The sequence below is a fragment of the Dipodomys ordii genome, unplaced genomic scaffold (genome assembly GCF_000151885.1).
Source record: "Dipodomys ordii isolate 6190 unplaced genomic scaffold, Dord_2.0 Scaffold12, whole genome shotgun sequence".
NCBI lineage: Eukaryota > Metazoa > Chordata > Mammalia > Rodentia > Heteromyidae > Dipodomys > Dipodomys ordii.
The window spans coordinates 1242662-1263489 of NW_012267228.1; the positions used below are offsets into that span (position 1 = coordinate 1242662).

At 58.8% G+C, this 20828-nt stretch overlaps 1 protein-coding gene across 1 annotated transcript in view; it reads left to right on the plus strand.

Moving 5' to 3' along the window:
- Fgd5 (FYVE, RhoGEF and PH domain containing 5) overlaps nt 1-19055 on the plus strand; it is a 50080-nt gene extending 31025 nt beyond the window's left edge. The window contains exons 5-20 of the mRNA XM_013010331.1: nt 3175-3332; nt 3447-3603; nt 4080-4167; nt 4737-4787; nt 5212-5270; nt 7055-7126; nt 8216-8284; nt 9649-9732; nt 10008-10087; nt 11292-11391; nt 11624-11761; nt 12423-12552; nt 13059-13174; nt 14693-14821; nt 17045-17196; nt 17557-19055. Of these exons, the coding sequence (XP_012865785.1) occupies nt 3175-3332; nt 3447-3603; nt 4080-4167; nt 4737-4787; nt 5212-5270; nt 7055-7126; nt 8216-8284; nt 9649-9732; nt 10008-10087; nt 11292-11391; nt 11624-11761; nt 12423-12552; nt 13059-13174; nt 14693-14821; nt 17045-17196; nt 17557-17593 (1620 nt within the window). The 3' untranslated portion in view covers nt 17594-19055. The remainder of the gene's footprint in view (nt 1-3174; nt 3333-3446; nt 3604-4079; nt 4168-4736; nt 4788-5211; nt 5271-7054; nt 7127-8215; nt 8285-9648; nt 9733-10007; nt 10088-11291; nt 11392-11623; nt 11762-12422; nt 12553-13058; nt 13175-14692; nt 14822-17044; nt 17197-17556) is intronic.
- The last annotated feature ends 1773 nt before the right edge of the window (nt 19056-20828 follow it).

The window sequence follows — 20828 nt, forward strand, 5'->3', positions numbered from 1 at the left end:
TTCTAAAATCAGTTTCTTCGTCTCACTGGGCCCTTGTGGCTTCAGGAGAAGCTGGATTTGCTGGCTAAGAGAGGCTGCAGGGCTGGGAAGGGGCTCCGTGGTGGAGCGCTCGCCTAGCATGCATGAGGCCCTGGGTTCCATTCCTCTACACCACATACGCAGAAAAAGCCAGAAGTGGGGCTGTGGCTCAAGTGGTAGAGCGCTAGCCTTGAGCAAAAAGAAGCTCAAGGACAGTACCCAGGCCCTGAGTTCAAGCCCCAGGACTGGCACCAAAGGGGGAGGGGGCTGGATTAGTTGGTTGAGAGCTGGTTACGGCTCAGTTTGACTCTGTGGCCTTCCTTGCTGTGTGTTCGGGCAGAAGGAGCAGCAGATAGCTGTGGGAAGCTTTCCTCTTGGGGATGACTAATCGAAACATTAGAGGCCTTTGAAGTCATGTCTTACAACTGTCCCTCATCACTTCTCCTGATGTCTCCTCAGCCAAGCCCAGGGTCAAGGGACCGAGGATGCGAGCTTGCCCGTGGGGAGGGCCAGGCAGGGACAGGACAGGGCGGGGGCGGGGCGGGGGGGCGGGATGGGGGGAGGGGGGGGGATGCAGCCGTGTGTCTTTCTTCCATGGACTTTCTCATGCACGCACTTGGCTCTCTTCTCCGCGGCGCTTTCTCTGTGTGCATTTACCTGTCTTATGTGTTTGCTGACTTGTTAGGTGTACTTTTGTTTCCATTCAACACCTTTTCTTTGACCCAGCTGTTCAATTTAACGTGTGTGTGTGTTTCCCAGCTCTGCTGCACCAGCTCCACTCCGGGAGCAAAGGGACCTTGCATGGTCTGGGGCCCTTTACGTTGGGATTTGATTCGCAGCGTGGCGCGTGGTGCGGTGGCTGTCGCGTGTGTGCGTGGACGGGCTGCGCTCTCTGCTGGGCTGGGTCCCCAGGCTGTCCCTCGGCCAGGCCGGTCAGTGGGTGTGCTCCAGCCCTCTGCCCTGCTGGCTGCCGGTGCTCTCTGGTATCTGAGGCTGCTCAGGGCTCAGCTGTGAGTGTTGTTTTCTCGCTGGCTTCAATCCGGTGCTGTTCTGCTCCGCCGTGTCTTTCGGAGCTGATTTTTGGTGCTTGTCCGCCGTCTGCCTCTCTCACCAGCCTGCGCTGCAGGAGAGCAGCCCATCATCTGCGCCCAGCCACCGTGATGCCCGCTCCGCAGCCGGGCAGATCGGTGTGCGACACGCCCTGTCCTCCTGCGGTCAGAACCACCTCCGCCAGCCAGGTGTGGCGGCTTGTGCAGGGTCCCTGCCCTCCAGAGCAGGGCAGCCTGCGGGGGGAGGGGGCACCCCAAGGCACCGGGCCCAGGCTTCCGCGGTTCAGGAGAGAACCCCAGGGGGGGGAGTCCTGGCTAATAGCTGGGTAAGGAAGTGGCATCTGGAGCCAAGAGGGAGAGGGAGGAGCAGAGGCGGTGGGCAGCCAGCACCAGAGCGAGGGCCGGGAGGGAAGAGGCACCTGCCATGCTTGGCCAGGGGTTTGATCCTGAGTGCCTGTCGGGAGGCTGGAGGTGACAGTGACAGGAGGCCTGGCCTGGCTCAGTGACACGCCGCTGGCTCGGGCAGGGCTAGGCCAGCTCATCCAGACACCGGCCGCGGCTCCCCGAGGCCAGTTTGTGAAGCCGTGGGTAGTGGAGGGCTCCGTGAGCCAGGCTTGCAGGCCAGGCGCGGACACTGCGTGAAGGGAGGAGGTGCGGCGGGGGCCTGGCCTTGTCTGGGGTGGGAGTTGTATCTGGTGCTGTCGCGGCTTGGCTGGGGTGGTTCATGGTTTTGTTGTGCTTCGTGGGCATCTGTCTCCTCCCTGGGAGGGCGGCTGCGCTTGCAGTGGCTATGTGACCATGAAGGGCTGGATGTGTGTGGTGATCCGGGCCTGGGCTGGATGTGTGTGGTGATCCGGGCCTGGGCTGGATGTGTGTGGTGATCCGGGCCTGCGGTTGGCCGTCCTGCCCAGCGGGACTGAGCTGATTCAGAGAGCATTAATTACCATCGAGAAGCAGCTCACCAAGCAATTAATAGTTTAGTTCCCCAGAGTGCCGTGTAGACACAGCTGTCCATCCTGCCCTTGCCGTCCTCCCCCCCCCCCGTCACTGCCCCTCCACCAGGGCCCTGGGGTGGCTCGCTCTCCTTGGCCATGAAATGGAGGTTGTGGAGTCAGCAAGTGTGATAAACCTTCCATGTCACCCACCTGGCGGGCTTTCCCGACAGCGGGAGAAGATGCCCTGTGCACAATATGGCAGCCGCAGCGTGTCCCTTACCACCCCAGGCCACGGTCCAGCCCCAGAGGATGCTGGGACCGCGGTCAGAACTCTCTGGGCACTGATTCTTCTCGTGTACACCGGTGGTTTGTCAATTAGGCACAGCAAGCGAAGCACGGTAGCGCATCACGAAGCCCCGGCTGTGACCGTGGGCTGTGGGGAGGGCGTGTGTGGTCTGCCTCCCGGCGCCTTCCTGCACGCTGTCACCTGTGTGTGGGATGAGGGGGTCAGGCTGCTGGGGGCCTGTCCTTTCTGTCCTTGGTAATGAGAAAATTCACCTTTCCACTTAGTGGACACGCTTAGGACACCCCCAACCCATGTGAGCTGCCAGCGAGTGGTCCCTGTGCTGTGGGGTCTCTGGGAGTCAGATAAGCATACTGGGGACAGTTGGGTTCCCAAGAGGCCATTGAGCGATGCGTGGACAGGCAGGACAGGGCGGATGCCGGGTGGGTAACTCACTGGGCAGGGGCGATCGCTCCCATGGAAGATGGGGCTTCACGCTGCTCACCACGGGATCCTCCTGGAAGCCTAGGGATTTTCTGTTGTATGTTTTTAGATCTCAGTGGTCTAAGGGTCACTGAAGCCACGGATCGTGGGGCTGCTGGTCCACGCTCACACGCCAGGCCGTGCAGAGTTCTCATGTTTGGGGGGTAGCGTTTTCCTCATGGTGTTCTGCGTGAAGCTAGTGAGGGCTCTCTGAGTGGTGCTCTGGGTGCCAGCTTAGGCAGCCCTGTGAGCAGCAGCTGGGCTCTGGCTTCTTGGGGTACAGGCGAGGGTGTGGGGTGGGGTGACGCTGGCCCAAGGTTCTACGGCCATCTTTGCGAGGCCGGCCTGGAAGCCTGGGGGCCGCTGAGGGAAGCCCGCGCTCAGGCCTGTCCACCCCGGGGCTCAGGATTTCCACGCCGCCATCACGAGGGCCTTAGAAGAGGCGGACCCCGGCGGGGACGCGCTGGCCCGGGAGGAGCTGCGGAGGGGCCTGAGCGAGCTCCCAGCCATCCTCGACCTCCACCGGGGCATCCTGGAGGACCTGGAGCAGAGGCTGCTGGACTGGTGAGGCCCAGGGCCCCGTGGGGAAGCGGGGACACGGGTGGCAGCCGCGGGTGAGCTCCGCGCCAGTCCTAGACGGTTCTGTTCTCACCGTCCGTGCCCTCGCCGTGGCTGCAGGGAGGGCCAGCAGAAGGTGGCTGATGTGTTCCTGGCGCGAGAGCAGCACTTCGAGCACCACGCCACGCACATCCTGCAGTTCGACCGGTACGTGGGGCTGCTGGCCCAGGACTGCCTGCGATCACCCCCGCTGGCCGCCGCCGTGCGCGAGTTCGAGGTAGGTCCACGTCCTCCAAGACCCTGGAGGGGCAAGGGCCGCCGTGGCTGTGCAGCGAGTGGAGCAGGAGACCTGGCTGGGGTGTGGGGGCCATGGGGAGGGAAACTCCAGGTCATCCTCTGCCGGGCAGCAGGCTGCACTGGGCCCCATTCTGCTCCCCTGGTTACAAAGCATGAGCTAGCGGGGGTCCCAGGCACTGGCTACAAACTGGGGATCCCATTCCTGAGTGGAGATGGGGGGCTTCTCCCTGTTGGGGATCGAGGGGCAGGGCAGGGTCTGGGTCTGAAGGAGCCACGGCCGGACGGCCACGCTAGGCAGGCTTGCTGGTGTTGAAGCCGGGGCAGGCGCTGAGGTTGGCGGGAAGAGGTGTGAGGTGCCGGTGACTGGGGTGCCGTATGCCCCCAGGCCGAGGCCGGGGAGACAGCGGGCGCTGAGCCGAGGCCGAGCTCCCTGACCAGCTTCTCCCTCCAAAGCAGCAGAGCGGGCTCGGGGGTGGCTGGAGTGTGAAGCACCAGCTGCTGCGCGTGGTCCAGCGTCTCTTCCAGTACCAAGTGCTGCTCACAGGTGGGCCGGGGGGGCCGGGCGGGCAGTGGGCAGGGAGGGGATGCGCCCATGCGCATGCGCACCGCCAGGCCTGCGATGTGAGTGTTACCTCGGCTTGGCTAGCCGGCATGGGGGAGGGAGGGTGGCGTGGCCCTGCCTCCGACAGCCAGGCTCTAGCTTTCCCCTCCCAGAAGATGGCGGGTTGAGTGCGAAGGTTCAAGAGTGAGCAAGACTGCCACACAGGCGGCATGGAGTGTGCTGGAAATCAGTGCACTAGAGGCTCAGCACATCCCTCCCTGTCCCCCTAACCCTGGGCCATGGACTTGTCCCATCTGCCACCCCAGGGCCGCTGTCCCTCTGGAACGTAGCACGTCTGTTCCCAAAGGCCTGGCCTGGCACCAGGCGCGCAGCGGGCACGGTGGGGGGGGGGGTTGAGGAGCTGTAATGCTGGGGTTGGCTTGGCGTCTGATGGGAGAGAGGGTGGAGGCCCCCCTGTTGTGTCCCCTCAAGACGGGGCGCGAGGTGAGTTGAGGAGAGCAGGGCGGGCATTGCCCGGGGAAGCTGACTCCTGCCCCTCCTTCCATTCCCAGACTACTTAAACAACCTGTGTCCAGACTCTGCCGAGTACGACAGCACGCAGGGTAAGTGGGAGGCCCGGGGAAGGGGCCGCCTCCCTGTCCAGCCCCCCCCCGCCCCGCACCCAGCACCAGTGGGGGGGGACTCCACCCCACCCACCCCACACCCCCGCCAGCCGGGCATGCTTTGCATGTGACCCCAGAGACTCCCCAGGTGTCCACTCTGGGGAGCCTCAGATACCACTTCACAGCCAGGGAAACTGAGGCAGAGTGGTCAAGTCACCGTCAACATCACTTGGGTAGTTACGGTAGCACTGCAGGTGGGATCTGACCCGGTGCTGCGTCGCCCACGAGGCCCTGCCACAACAGGGGCGGCACCTGCGGGGAGAGGGGGCAGGTGGGGGGAGGGGGGCCCAGGAAGGGGTGAGGATGGGGCCGCCTGACCGGCCCTCCCCACACTGCCTTGCTGTCCACTCTCCTCCCTCCCCAGATGCGCTGAGCCTCATCTCCAAAGTGACGGACCACGCCAACGACAGCATGGAGCAGGGGGTAAGCTTCGGGGCACGGGTTCCGGGACCTCTCTACCGTGCCCCACCTGCCTGGGGCACCTACCCACAGTCCATGTCCTGCCCTGAGCCCTGTGCTGAGTGGCTGCTCTGGGCGTCCCTCTCTGGGCCTCTGGTTCATCAGTTGAACAACAAGGAGGCCACAGAGCTGTCCAGGCCCGGTAAGCAGTGCCCTGCTGAGTCACCCAGGGGTGACACGGGAAAGGCTCTAGGCACACCACACGCCTTTCCTGCAGCATGTCTGGGCAGAGTTGCAGCCACAGTTTCTGAATGCCCATGCAAGACCGGGAATGGCCGAGTCACTGGACTGCCGGGGCTGACACCCGGGGCTCTGTGTTTGTTAAGACATTCATCATGGACCCCCTGGCTTCTGCCAAGAATAGCCCACATCCTAACTCCAGTCCAATGGTTACCATGGTTACCCCATCCAGGTAGTCACCAGCTATTAATAGGCTGGAGCTATGTGTTGAGCATGGCTCTGAGGCCGAGTCCTGGCTGCATGGAGAGTTCAGTGATCCATTAGTTATGTCTTCCACAGGCACAGGAGGCCGGTGGGGTGGGGTGTGTGCTGTGGTGTTGTTCCACAGTGTAGGGACTGATAGTCACCACAGAAGAGAAGGAAATAGCACCTAGCAGGAATGGCATCCTGAGGGTCAGGCCTTGAGCTCGGAGGGTCACTGGAGGTGCAGCGGTGGTGGAGGTGAACCCAAGTTCTAGAGGAAATCACAGCTGCGTTGAGCACTGGTCCCTGGATGCATGCAGCAGGTCAGGAGGGAGGCCTCAGGTTGGGTTTGCACAGGTGCCAAGAAGGCAGAGGGAGGAAAGGACTGGTCTGGGGCCCGGTGTGGAGAAGGGGGTCGGCTGTATGGACGGTCCCATCGCTCAGGGCTGGAACGCAAGACGGAGGGCAGGAGGGAGATTGGAGCTGGCTGGGGAAGAGCAGGGGAAGCCTGAGCTTGAGAACACAGGCCAGTTTCTGGGGTGGGTGAGGCACTTGGCCTGGCGGGGCTGGCTTGGGCCCTGGGCCCTGGGCAGGAGGAGAGCCTCTGTGGGCGGGTTGCCTGGCTTTTCTCACTGCTGGAGCACAGTGTCCGCGTGCAGCTCTCACCACGGCGGTGGAGGACCGTGTGGGCGGAGGCCTGACGCGTGGGGGTGGGAAGGCTGCTTTCCACCCACACGACTCCCACCGCACTTAAGGCACAGTGCCACGGGCGGGCCCGTGCTTAGCACTAATTCTAGCGTCCTGGGCCGCACCGTGGGCGCACCGCCGCGCATCCCGGGAGTCCTGAGTGGTCCTCAGGGTTATTGTCTAATCCTGCTTCTCCAGAAGCATGTTTGCTTCAGCAGGCCGTGCATTTCTCACCTGCTGGCCCTCAGGGACCCCCCGACCCCGAGGCTGCCAGCCGGGTGGGAAAGGCTGGGTCCGGCCAGCCTGGGCTCTAAGTTCCTGAAGCTGAAGCCCTTAGCAGATCAAGGAACACAGGCCGAGGGCTGGAGCTGTGACCCGGAGACAAGCAGGTGTTAGTGGCCCAGGGACCATCCCGGGGCACACCAGGGGCGGCTTCATGCCAGGACCCAGAAAGACTGGCCTGACTGCGGCCGGCCGTCAGCCGTGGCATCTGCAGACCCAGGCCCGGGCGCCAGCCCTGCCTGCTGTTTATAGGTTGGACTTGAGGCAAGGCCTCCCCAAACTCCGTTTCCTTGTGTGAAAAGGAGCCGATAAGGCACCTGGAGGCCTGACGTCTCCCGCTCTGCCCCCACCCACAGGAAAACCTGCAGAAGCTCACCCATATCGAGCACAGCGTCCACGGCCAGGGGAATCTCCTCCAGCCAGGAAGGGTGAGTGCCGCCGGGCGGGGCACAGACGGCCAAGGCCGATAAGCTCTATTGTTCAGTAGGCTGGCCCGCAGACCTGGCTGCAGGTGCCATTTTCTCCAGGACGGGTGGGGTGCCTGTCCCTGGCTTGTCCACCCCTCGCCTTGCCCGTGTTGGGCAATTTAGAGAAACGGTGCCCGTGACGCTGTATGCACTGTGGCTCTGCTCACCTCCAGAAGAGACATCAAGTATTTATTACACAGAGTTGCTGAGGAAGTAGAAAACCATCCAATTGTAGAAGGCATCTTAAAAATAATGTTGTTGGCAGACACTGGTGGTGCACACCTGTCATCCCAGCTACTCAGGAGGCTGAGAGCTGAGGAGCGAGGTTTGAAGCGAGGTTTTCCTGCCCAGGCAGGAAAGTCCATGAGACTCTTATCTCCAATTTATCACCAAAAAGCTAGATGTGACACTGTGGCTCAAGTGGGAGAGCACTAGCTTTGACCACAAAAGCTCAGGGACAGTGTTTAGACCCTGAGTTCAAATCCCAGACAGGCCATAAAAAAAAAAGTCCTTTAAGAGACAGGGTGTGCTGGGGGTGTGGCTCAATAGTAGAGCACGCTTTAGTGCCAGGTTCCGCGTTTAGTTCTTAGCACCAGAAACAAAAACAGAAGGGGGCTGGAGAGAGAGGGGAGAGCTTACTTACTTTTTAAGTTGCCAAATGAGAAGCATACAACCCAGCTCAGAAACAGTGAAAAACGGAGTCGTTGACAGTGGAGGCGGTTGTATTTGGGGGGGTAGGGCTCTGCGAATGCACACTCAACATTCACTAAATGTAGCGGCCACTCTGTTCCAGTTGGGCAGCTCACGGGGGCTCATGGTTTGGGCCCCGCTGGACAGAGCAGTGGACAGAGTGTGTGGGGCAGGCCCAGGGAGAGGATTCCCCGGGGCAGGGAGGGGTGGGGTGGGAGGGCTGGCTGCGGTCCCTATGCTGCTCTAGCTCCTAGCTGGCATGGGTGGGGTGGTCTGCCTGCTCAGGACCTCATGGCCATGTTTCCCACTCGGGGCCTCCCTGGCCCTCCCCTGCTCACCGGGGTCTGCCTGTCTCCCCAGGAGTTCCTGAAGGAAGGGACGCTGATGAAGGTGAGGGGGAAGGACAGACACCCCAGGCATCTGTTTCTGGTAAGCACCTGGCCCCAAACCTAGTCCTGGGCCTGTGGAGTCGTGCGGCTTTCTCCCAGGCCGGGCCTGCGGGCCAGCTGTGGGACCGGGGCCGGGGTGAGGATGAGCTGACATCTGCAGAGCTGCCCCTCAGCTGCTTTCGAGGAGGGGCTGCTGGGGTGAACTGCCCCGTGCCCACGGCGGCCAGCCGAAACCAGGCATCTTCCGGCCGGGGTTGGCTGTTGCCTCCTTGGGAGCAGGAGAGAGCCGGGAGTCGCCCCGGGCAGCCCTCTAGCAAGGGGCCGCTGACGCCCAGAAGGACCTGACCCAGCGCGCTGTCACCCTAACGGATATCCAAGCTGAGCAACTAGAAAGGCTCGCCTCTGCCGCGCCCCACACAGACCCAGCCTCTGAGGGCCCGCACAGAGGCAGGACTCCAGAGAGGGCTGGTGCTCCCCAGCAGACACGTCCTGAGCTTAGCCAGGGAACGTGGGAACTGCTGGGCCTCGGAGGCTTGTGTCCTGGAGCGTTGCGGGCCCTTCAGCTCTGCTTCACCAACAGGCTGACCCCAGATTCAGACTCTTTTTCGCCCCTCTATCTCTTTTAGACAACCTCACTCTATAGTTAAGGCTAGCCTTGAACTCCGGATCTCCCCACCTCAGCCTTCCGAGTGCTGGTCTTGTGGCGTGCTTCTCTGGGCTTTCTGCATCTTCCCTCCTTCACTGCGCTCTACCCAGGTTCCATTTGTAGAGTGAAACACTGACCCTAACTTACCTGTCTGTCTGTGCTAACAAGGATAGTGTTGTCCATCCACTGAGAGCACTGCCGACACCCCCCACACACCCAGGCGCTTCCCCGGACCTCTTGGCAATGTCCCCACCAGGAGACCTCTGTCCTGAGCCCTCATATGAATGTAACCAGCTTATTCTTGTGTTATGTGTGTGTGTGTGTGTGTGTGTGTGTGTGTGTGTGTGTGTGTGTGTTCCTTCACTCTGCATTAGTGTGAGATTTGTCTGTGTGGCCACGTGTCTGTGTCTCTGTAGCTGTCTGTCCTGTCTGTCTGTGTGTCTGTGTGTTTGTGTGTCTGGGCAGTTGTTTCTTGAGGAGCTGCACAGAATTCCATAGCACAGCCCTGCCTGTTTCTCTTTCTGCTCGCTGTGATAGGTGCTCAGTTGTTCCTACTTTCTGACTGTTAACCAGTAAAGCTGTTGTAACATCCCCGCACGTGACGTGTTCAGGAAACAGGCTTTGCTTTCTGTTGAGCTCCTGACACGGAGTGGGGCGCAGAATGGTTTGCTCAGTTGAAGGGGTCCCTTGAGGTGTGCCAGGAGCCTGTGCGCCCCAAAGCTGAGGTGTCACCTCTGACGGAGTTGCCTTCTCCCCAGATGAGCGACGTCCTTCTCTACACGTCCCCGCAGAAGGACGGGAAGTACCGTCTGAAGAGCTCGCTGCCCGTTGCCAGCATGAAGGTAGGAGGCCTGGGCCCTCGGGGTCCTGCAGGCACTCCAGGGGACATGCGAAGGGGACAGAGGAAGCCCCAGGGGACAGGTGTTCCCTTTAGAACCCACGTCTCCACCAGGAGCCCGCCCTCACCTGGGCAGCTGGGCCTCCAACACCTGCCATCCTGTGGAGGCTTGCCTGGGCGGGTGGGGAAACTGAGGCGAAGGGGGCATCCGTGTCCCAATGGAGGTCGGTGCTCGCCCCTCCCTGCCGCCCCGGACAGCTGCTGCTGGTTTCCTGGCAGGTCAGCCGCCCTGTGATGGAGCGAGTGCCGTACGCGCTGAAGATCGAGACTCCTGAGTCGTGTCTCACGCTCTCCGCCAGGTACAGCCCGTCCCAGCCGCCCAGCCGCTGTCGGTGGGGGCCGGGAGAGGGCCGCCTTCATCCTCACACCTGGGGGACCGAAGACCTTTCTTTGTTTTCAACCTCTCTTAAGCATTGTAGCATCTGATCCTTATAGCAACAGCTCCACCTTCGCACCCCAGAAAGACTGAACTGCCTCCTCCTGATTGCGGGTGTGGCTGGAGGTGGCGGTAGTTGGAGCTTCATGGCGGGTCGGGGCAGTGGGCAGGGTGCAGGCGAGCGAGCTGAGTGCTCAGGGCCGGCAAGGTGCAGGCGAGCGAGCTGAGTGCTCAGGGCCGTGCGTGGCGCAGTCTGATTCATCTTTCGTGGGGGGGGGGATGCAAGAGGCAGGGCGAAGAGCGTGAGCCGTGGGGTCTGCTTCGGGGGCTTCTTTGTTCAAGCTGCCTCAACAGAAGCCCACGGACTAGCTCCTCGTGTAGAGGCTGGGAGCCAGCCTTCTAGCCTCCTGACAGGAAGGACTCTTCTTCTTGATGTAAAGTGGGCACACAGAGGCCCAGGGTGGAGATTCTGTTCGCCCAGCCATTATTACTGAGGTGGTAGCAGCGGTGCCCGGGCCTTCCCACAGGAGGCTCCAAGTCCCTGGCAGGCACGGGCCTGTCGCCTTCTGCCCAGACCCCCGCACCGGAGCCCGGGCAGAGGACGGGGTCCCTTTTACCAAGATGGCGCCTGACCAGGTCCATGCCACCTCCATGCCCCACCCTCTCCCTCCCTGGCCACCGCGTCCCCTCCCTGCCCGGACTCTTCTGGTCTTCTGGGCCACTCACACTCCGTGCGGGGACATTGTGACACCTAGCGGACGCTGTGGGAACTGCCACCCCGTGCCGTACAGCTTGGCGCTGTACCGGGGGCAGGGAGCTGTACCAGGCAGAGAGGGAGCTGGAAAGTTGGCCGTGGGAGGCGTATGGGTGTGGGAAACAAGGTAGAAGGTGGAGACCAGATGGGATGGCCAGGATGTCTCCTGCCAGCTGGGCCCTTCTAAAGCTCTACGACTTCACAGGGTGGCTCCACCCCCCACATTGCATCCCAGCCCCCCCACACCCCACCACCAGTTAGAGGGCAGCACTTCCCCGGAGGGGAGGGGCACGTGGCTGTCCAGCTAGGAGCGAGGGGCTTAGAGGAGGATGCGTCCGCCGAGAGCCGCCAGGCTCACCAGCTGCGCCCACAGCTCCTGCGCGGAGAGGGACGAGTGGCACGGGTGCCTGAGCAGAGCGCTCCCCGAGGACTACAAGGCCCAGGCGCTGGCGGCCTTCCAGCACAGCGTGGAGGTGAGCACGGGACGCCCGCGGGGCCCTGGCGCCCCAGCCCCGGCCTCGGTCAGCACCTCCACGCGACCCTCCCGCATGGTGCCCCACCGCGCCTCCCGTCCACTGTGCTCCCCACCCAAGGGCTGCCGAGCAGGGTTCAGGAGAGGCGTCTCCCGCAGGACCCGGGCCCGCATGTGTTCTGCGGGGTGGGGGCGACCAGGCTTGCCCATCGAGCCGCTGTCTGACGCCGCAGGTTCGGGAGAGGCTGGGGGTCAGCCTGGGAGAGAGACCCCCGACGCTGGTGCCCGTCACGCACGTCCTGATGTGCATGAACTGCGGCTGCGACTTCTCGCTCACCCTGAGGCGCCATCACTGCCACGCCTGTGGTAAGGTAAGTCGCCGGCCTGGTGAGTGCGGCCGTGGGGGGCTCGTGTGATCCCCTTCCAGCCAGGACCCCCGACAGGTGGAGCGTTCTTGATACTCCACGGTATCATGAATCTGCGGCTCACAGCCCCAGGCCTGGGATATTTTCAAAAGAACATGATCCTATCCCAGCTACTTGGGAGGCCAAAATCAGGAGGATTGTGGTTTAAGGCTAGCCAGGAGGGGGAAAATGTGTCAAACCTCATCTTGGCTAATAAAAAGCTACGTGTGATGGTTCACACCTGTCACCTGAGCGGTGTGGAAAACATAAGTAAGAGGATTGCTGTCCAAGCCAACCCAGGAGAAAGACCCTATTTGAAAAACACAGAAAGGGCTAGAGCGTGGCTCGTGTCAGAATGCCTACCTAGCAAGTGCAAGAACTCGGGTTCAAACCCAGTATTGCCAAAGAAAAGACAGCTTCAGGCTGGATCCTAAGAGTATCAGATCATACAGGTTGCGGTTCTTGCATTGGGCCTGAGGCCTGGGAGCCCAGGGCTCAGTCATGGCCCCCGGCGAGGGCCAGACCTTGGGCTCCTTGGAGGAGGTGGGGGTGAGTGGAGCTAAGGGAGGCCGGGCGGTCTCCTGAGATGGTGATGCCAGCTCAGACGCGTGCTCCACATGGCGTGCAGATCGTGTGCCGGAACTGCTCCCGGAACAAGTACCCCCTGAAGTACCTCAAGGACCGGATGGCCAAGGTGTGCGACGGCTGCTTCGGGGAGCTGAAGAAGCGGGGCGGGGCCGTCCTGGGCCCCATGAGAGGTGAGCTGCGTGCTCCTCCCCTTCCCCCTCCCACCCGCCTGCCCCAGCGCACGCTCCCCTGCCCCAGCCCCCCCCCCCGCTCCCCTGCCCCAGCGCATGCTCCCCTGCCCCAGCCCCCCCCCACTCCCCTGAGGAGGAGGAGGGGCAGAGACACTCAGCACACAGAAGGGAGTTCAAGCCTTCCCACACCTGTGGTCCATGGGAAATGGACTGTGTTCCCACAGACGGCTTCTGCAGACAGCTGCGGTCAGGGGGTGGTGTTTCTGTGAGGGAATGCGGTAGACAGGGCGTTGGGCCCATGTTACCCCAGAGCCCACTAGGGGTGCCCCATAGGCCAGCTCCCTGCGGGACCCCCAGGGGTGATGGGAACACGGGGAAGGGCAGAGGGCCGGTGATGAAGGGACGGCAGCTGGGCGGGAGGGAGAGCAGGTGCAGCCCGGCGCTGCCCCCTCCCGCTGCCCCCGTGGGCAGGGGACGTGTAACCACCTCCACCGCTCCCCACGCAGAGCGGCCCGTGAGCATGAGCTTCCCCCTGTCCTCGCCCCGCTTCTCCTCCGTCCTCCAGAGCATCAGCCCCTCTACCTTCAAGAAGCAGAAAAAGGTTCCTTCGGCCCTGACTGAGGTAAGGCAGGTGGGGTCCCTGTGCCCCCCGAGAGGGGGGACTCACCAGAGAATGGGGTCCGACTCCCCCATTGCAGCAGACTGGACAAACAATTAACGAGCCTGCCTGCTGTGCGCCCCAGAAGATGCCCGCGGGGGAGGGGCAAAGCGTCCTCCCTGCCTGCCCCTCCACATCTACCCCTTCCCTTCCCTTCCCTCCTGCCCCACCCCTCTGCCATGGGGCCCGCGGGGCCGCTGCACCAGCTCCTCGCCTGTGCGTCTCATCCTCCATCTTAGGGCCTCTGAGCTGAGCCCTGACCCCACGCTGGGCGCCCACCCAGAAGGGTGAGGAGGGAAACCTAGTCAGCCCACAAGTAGAAACAGATCTGGTCTGCATTCTAATCACGACCGCAGACCAATGTGAACTGTGAACGAACGAGCCATCCGGATGCGTGTGATCCGCTGTTCCCAAGCCGCCCGTTAAGATTCATTATCAAGTAGCAGGTGGCAATGCGTGACTTGAACAGGGGTAGGGAGTAACGACTTAGGTGGGGATGCTTCTGTGCATCAACTCACTCCTTCCAGAAATGAAAAGTCTTACACGTAGGGCTGAAGGAGTGCTCAGCTCAGCAGTAGAGCGCTTGCCTAGAATACACCAGGCCCTGGGTCACTCCCCACCTCCCCCAGACGCACCATAGAAAAAGAGAAAAAAAACTTTGTAATATTATACGTGTGATGAAAGTTTGTTTGTTTGAACTCGGGGCCTGGGCGCTGTCCCTCAGCTCTTCAGCTCAAGCACTCTTCAGCAAGCGCTCTACCTCTTGAGCCACAGCGCCACTTCCAGTTTTCTGAGTGGATTATTGGAGATAAGAATCTCATGGACTTTCCTGCCCGGGTTGGTTTTGAACCACAATCCTCAGATCTCAGCCTCCTCAGTAGCTAGAATTACAGGTGTGAGCCACCGGCACCCAGCTACTTCTAGCTTTTTGATAGTTAAGATAGGTAAGAGTCTCATGGATGTTCCTTCCTGGGATGGCTTCAAACCACAATCCTCAGATCTTAGCCTCCTGATTAGCTAGGATCATAGGCATGAACCATTGGCACCCAGCAAAAATAAATAAATATGTAAAAAGTAAACAAATATCAAAATTACATGCAAAAGAAAACATGGTGAGAAGTGCGTCTTCCTCCTCCCCAGGAGGCCACCTCCATCACATTGACACTAGAGGATGGGCGCTGGTGGCACACACCTGTAATCCTAGGTCCACGGGAGGCTGAGATCTGAGGCTCGCAGTTCAGAGCCAGCTGGGGCAGGCAAAGTCTGTGAGATTCTTATCTCCAACTAATCACAGGAAAACTCTGCTTAAGTGGCAGAGTGCTAGCCTTGATCAGAAAAGCTCAGGGACGGCACCCAAGTGCTGAGTTCAAGCCCCATGACTGACATGACCGCCGGTCTGCTGGCGGTTTGCTTTGTCCTGTTGGCTCTGTTTCACGGTGCCTTGCCACCTGGCACCTAACCGCTCTTCTTCCCTTCTGCCAGGTGTCCGCCTCTGGTGAGGGTGCGGCCATCAGCGGCTATCTGAGCCGCTGCAAGAGGGGCAAGCGGCCCTGGAAGAAGCTCTGGTTCGTCCTCAAGGGCAAAGTGCTCTACACCTACGCGGCCAGCGAGGTAGGGCGCATGCTTGCTTTCCCCTGCCCTGGGCGGCCCCTGCCACCTGCAGGGCCCTGCGGTCCGGGGTGCTGGGACCCATGCTACATGCAGAGGCTGTGTGTGGATGCACGGGGCACATGGGGCGGGGACGCATGCAGTCTGTGGGAGTTAGGAGGTGTGGCGTGCACACCTGGCACCAGAGGGTGGTCATGTCACTGGAATGGCCCAGCACCCAGATCAAGCCAGATACCACGCCACAAAAGGAAAAACCTTTCTCTCCATTTTGGATGCTTGGGACAAAATTCAGCAGCTTACAGGAAGTTACTCTTTACATGGTGGTTGTTTTGTGCCAGCACTAGGGCTTGAACTCAAGACCTGGACACTTTCCCTTACCATTTTTGCTCCAGGCTGGTACTCTACTACTTGAGCTGTACCTCCACATGCAGAGTTTTAGTGGTTAATGAGTTAAGAGTCTTCTGGACTCTTCTGCTGGTGCTGGCTTTGAACTGCAGTTCTCGGATCTCAGCCTCTGGAATAGTGGGAAGTAATAGGCTTTTGCTATCAGCTCAAGCAGTGCTTCTAAATGAATGAGATCATTTGTTATGCTTTCCTGGGGCCAGTGCTGGCATTTGAACTCAGTGCCTCTGCTGGCTGAGCAGGTGCTCTACCACTCAAGCCATGCTTCCAGCCCCTTTTTGCATTGGTTATTTTTGAGGTAGAGTCTTGCTTTATGCCTGTCTCGAGATCCTCCTACATGTGCTTCCCAGGGTTGCTGGGGATTATAAGCATGCACGCCAGCACCCAGACTTTGTGCTTACTGTCTCTGGCAGAACAGACTCTTGCCACTCTGCCTGGCCACTGGTTGAGATAAGTCTCTCAAACTTATTTCCAGGCTGGCCTCCACCTGCCTCCCGTGGCTAGGATTACAGGCTTGTGCCTGGATATTTCTTTCATGTCTTCTCAATCTAGAAATACTGATGAGGGAGTCCTACCAATCAGCTGGTGCCTGTCTCTGGTCAGGGGCTGTCTAATCTTGCCTCCACCTCAGCCTGAACTTGTTTCACCTTCTGAAAGGTTTCTGTCCTCAGGCCCCGTCTGGCTGGGCTGGCCACAAACTGAGGTCCTCAGGATCTCAGCTTCCTGAGAAGCGAGGATTACAGGTGTGAGCCACTGGCACCCAATGGCTGCTGCTTTTCTAATCTCTTGTTTGTGATCTTCGATTCAGATTTGTATCCACAGACGCTGCAACCCTCCTTCCTTAGCACACCACCATTCTAGGGTGTTTAGTTATATCTGATTTTTCCAAATCTGTATTATGCATTTTTTTACTTACATAAATGTATGAGCATAGAAATCCTTTCACACACAAATATTTGGTTTCCCATTATGTGTTTAAGATCCATCTATGTTCTCTGGCACACCCCCCTAAATTGCCTGCACTTTTTTATGTGTGTGTGTGTGAGAGAGAGAGTGTGTGAGTCTTGGGGCTTTGAACTCAAGGGCTGAACACTGTCCCTGAGCTTTATTGTTCACGGTTAACACTCTGCTACTTGAGCCACAGCTCCACTTCTGGCTTTTTTGTGATTAACTGGACATGAAAGTCTCACAGACATTTCTACAGGGGTTGGCTTTGAACCACAATCCTCAGCTCTCAGCCTCCTGAGTAGCAAGGAAGATTACAGGCGTGAGCCACTGGCGCCTGGCTTGCTGGCTGCTTCATAGCAAGCTGTCCTCAGGGTTTCATACTGACACATCATAAATAAGGGTTGGAGGAGTTGCACGGGATATGGGATGAGTCCAGTCTCTGGACAGCTGGATCGCCAGCTAATCAAGCCAGTGGGAACAATATCAGAAGCTCCAAGGCTGTCAGTCCAAGTTCTGGCTCCTCCCCTCCCTGGCTGTGTGGTCTTGGGACACGATCTTCTCCGAGCCTTGTTTCCATCTTTGAAGGGGGCAGCTCCTGTGCCTGCTGCTGTCAATAGAAAACAACGGAGGTGAAAACACGTTGCCTTTAACAGGCTGCCCTTGCTCAGGCTGGCACTTGGTGGCCAGGATGGAGAGTGGGGGGCCGCTGCCCCTCATGGAGGCGCTCCCCATGACATGCCCCTCGCGACCTGCCCCCCGCGGACGTGCCCCTCCCGAGGTGCTCCTTGGGAGTCTTCCATCGCGGCCCCAGTGCGTGCCACTGCTCAGCCCTCTCTGGTGCCGTGGTCAGTGTGGCTCTCCTTTTGCCCGCTGCAGGACAAAGTGGCCCTGGAGAGTATGCCTCTGCTGGGCTTCACCATTGCTCCGGACAAAGAAGGCGGCAGTGCGGCCGGGGCGGCCTTCCACCTGTACCACAAGAAGAGCCTGTTTTACAGCTTCAGGGCGGAGGACGGCGGCTCGGCTCAGAGGTGCGGGAAACAGCCAGTTCTCTGTCCTTGTCCCGCTGCCACTGGGACATGGGTCATTACCACGGCTCCCCACCCTGCCCAAGCGAGTCACCCCCAGACTAGCACAGGGGCCCGGACCCCTGTTCCAGGCCAGGAGGGTTTTTAGATGGTGCTGACTCATTTGTTCAGATGTGCACAGATGCAGTAAACTGCAGCGCTGCATCCCAGGCCTTTTGCTCACTACGGGAAAGCTGTCTGGGAAGCAAACAGGACCAGGACACCCACCTGGATTCCAGACTGGCACATCAGGCCCAGGCACTTGGGTTTCCGCGCCGAGTTCTGGTGGAGCAATGATGCTAAGCGTTGTCTTTTGTTTGGTAGGTGGATGGCGGCCATGGAAGATGCCAGTGTGTTATAGCAGTCACCGGCCACGCGCCCTCAGCACGAACTCTTAGGTTGATATGTGAACCCTTCCAGAAGTTATTCCATGTCCCGACTCCCCCCCCCGCCCCGCCCAGGCCCAGCCGGGCCCGGCACGGAGCTCGGCCTGTTGGCTGTGACCCCGTTTCACCTTGTCCAGTGAAGCCTGCACGGAATGTTTCTGGACATCTCCTCTGCCCACGTCCCCAGCCCTCTGTGACTCCTGATTCAGCAGCGAGTTCGAGGCGCGTCTCAGGCTGGGGAAGCCAGTACAACAAGGACGTCTAGGAATGCAGATTTGCTTGTTAGTGGAAACGAGCTTTTCCCATGTTCCCTCACGGTAAATAGTGGTAAATAGTATCACCTCCCACACTTCCCGCGTGCTGCCTCAGGTGATGTGAGACCCGCCGGTGAGGAGCAGCCACACTCACCCAAAGCACTTTACTAGAGCCCAACTGCCACCTCCGGAGCTGCTTTCCAAATGACACACTGAAGTCAACAGCAGAGGGCGTCTGTGCAAGACCCATCGCCCGTCCCTGGCCGGCCGTGCGTGGAAGGGCTTAGCCCTGGCCTGAACTCTTGGCATCTCTGCCAGGGCTGTGCTCTGCTGCCTAAGGGAGGGAGTGTGTTTCCTGCCCGCTGGTCCTAAGACCCATTTCCTGCCATAACTTATTAAAGGACGGCTCCCCGCTCCCCCCAGGAAGTCCTCAGTATACCACACAGCAGCTGCAAATGCAGCTGCCGTCACATCTGCCTCCAGAGGTCAGCCCACACCCTTTGAAGACTCAGTGGTGGCTTTAATTTATTCTGTGCCTTTTCTGTGACTGCCCGTGCGTGTCCCAGAAAGCCTGTCCTTATTGTCCACGCAGAGGAACCCTCAGGCTGGAACTCCAGAGCCTCGTGGTTTCCTGGAAGAGGGAAAGGAGAGAGAAAAGGAGCTGTCATCAGAAGATAATTCTGTCTCGGCAGATGGTTCTGGACACAGTGAGAAGAGCCCAGGAGGTGGCACGCCGGATGCTGAGCTGTTTCCTGCTGGCGATGCTGCTTGTTAGGCTGGGTGGTTTTACGTAGAGAGGGAGTGCGCCGGGACTCGTGCTTCGGTCCTTGCAGTGAGAACCGAGACCCACATCATCTTCAGATGCCAGCCGCTGTGTCCTGCTGCCCCGCCGCCTCACACGGGCCGCGCCCATGCTGTGTAAAAAGCCCCACCTCAAGGACTGACTCGAATTAAATATTTTCAGGGAAAGGTTGTTGTTTTTTTTCTAGTTCCCAGTTCTTCTTTTTAAAGGTTTGCATTAAACATAATTAATGAACTCAGGCCATGTGACTCAGACAGATCTTTCTGTTGGCTCTTGAAGTCTTCATTCTGGCGGAACTGTTTTGTCAGATGTGTGTTTTGGGCCTCCGAGTCCCACATGGTCATAGCCACTTACCTGTGGCTCACACCTGTAATCCTAGCTACTCAGGAGGCTGAGGTCTGAGGATGACTGTTTGAAGCCAGCCTAGGCAGGGAAGTCCATGAGACTCTTATCTCCAATTAACCATCAAAAAGAAAAAAAAAGCCAGAAATGGAGCTGTGGTTCAAGTGGTAGAGTGCCAGCCTCGAGCACAAAAGCTCAAGGACAGCACCCAGGCCCGGAGTTCAAACCCCAGGACTGGCACAAAAACAAAATGTAGTCATTCTTCTTATGTGAGGTTCCTTTCTGTGCTTTCAATTACCTGAGGTCAACTGTGATCTGGAAATCTTAAATGGAGAGTTCTAGAAAATAAATAACTCACGTTTTAAATCATTTCTATTATAGTATGTATTGTAGTTGTCCCATTTTCTTATGAGTTACTCTTATTAATCTCTCACTGAGCCTAACTTTTAAGTGAAACCATCACAAGTGTTATACATAGGAAAACAGTCTGTAGGATTCAGTGGTCAGGCATCCACTGGGGGTCTTGAAATGCATCTCCTGGGTGATGGGAAGTTTCAGGCAGTATTCTACTATTAATAGTCTCTGAACACGTCTTTTCCTTTAGATCCCCTCCCACCCCAATTTTTTTAGGTGCTAAGGATGGAACCCATGTATGCTAGGCAAGTCCTCTACCACCAAGCCAGCTCTTGTCTCTTTTTATCCTATACTTTTTACCACTTTCACCCATTTCTGATGTTCTTCAAAGGAGAGTTATTAGGGCTTTTATTTCTGTGGTAATATTTTTAAATGTGTGGACTATTGATATGCTAAATATTTAGTGTAGTGGCGCATGCCTGTAATCCTAGCTATTTGGGAGGTGGAAGCTGGAAGATTGTGATTCAAGGTCAGTCCAGGAAAAGTTAGTGAGACCCTGTCTTCCAAAAAAAAACAAAAACAAAATAAAAGTCCTGGGGAAGGGGGTGCGGGGAGCAGCATGGCTCAAATGATGGTTCACCTTACATTCTTGAGCCCCTGCCTTCAATCCCCAGTACCAAAAACCAAACATGCTAGATAGGTTTTATAAAAGGAAACAAGCAGAGGTCCTGAGGATCTGTGACTCTGGGCAAGGCCCTTCCTGCTTTAACCTTGAGTGACATCTTCGTCCCATGCTTCCCTGTCCAGGCCAGCTTCTGCCCTGCCCTCCTCTTTGACCCATTTCACAATCTGACCACCTGTGTGTCCATGGGACCTGGCAGGAGGGCACGCCTTCCTAGTGGACTCAGGAGCTGCAGAAATGACCAGCTGTGACACCAGAGAGATGTGGCCCCGCTCCCCGGCGTCTCCACCGCACAAAGGCTGCGTTTACCTGGAAGACACTACTGTGCTGTGCTGTGCACAAGACAGAACTCAGCAAACAAGGGCTGTGGTGGAGCAGCTGGGAGCCTCAGTGTCTTCTGCCACAGGAAGATTATTCCTGCACTTTCCAGAATTAGGGAGCAAATCCGAGTGAACGCTTGCATTAAGAAGTCCAGAAACTGATAGAAGGGCCAGCATGATCATGCAGCGAGAAAGTGAAGCTGGGTCCTGCATCACACGGTGAGAAACACCTGCACAGCCAGAGCCTCCTCTCCCAGGAAACAGACCAGACCAGGAGAGAAGCCCCGGCAGCCTGCACAAGCCCTTCCAGCCCTCCCTTCCCTCCACCTCCTCCGCGTGGCTCCTCCTCATTGCTTCTCACGAGAACCTGTGCAGCCTCAGCCTCTGCTGCTTCTGGAAATCTGCAGACGCCGGGCTGCCCTGAAGGCAGGTGGTAATGTACTTTCCCCCAACTGG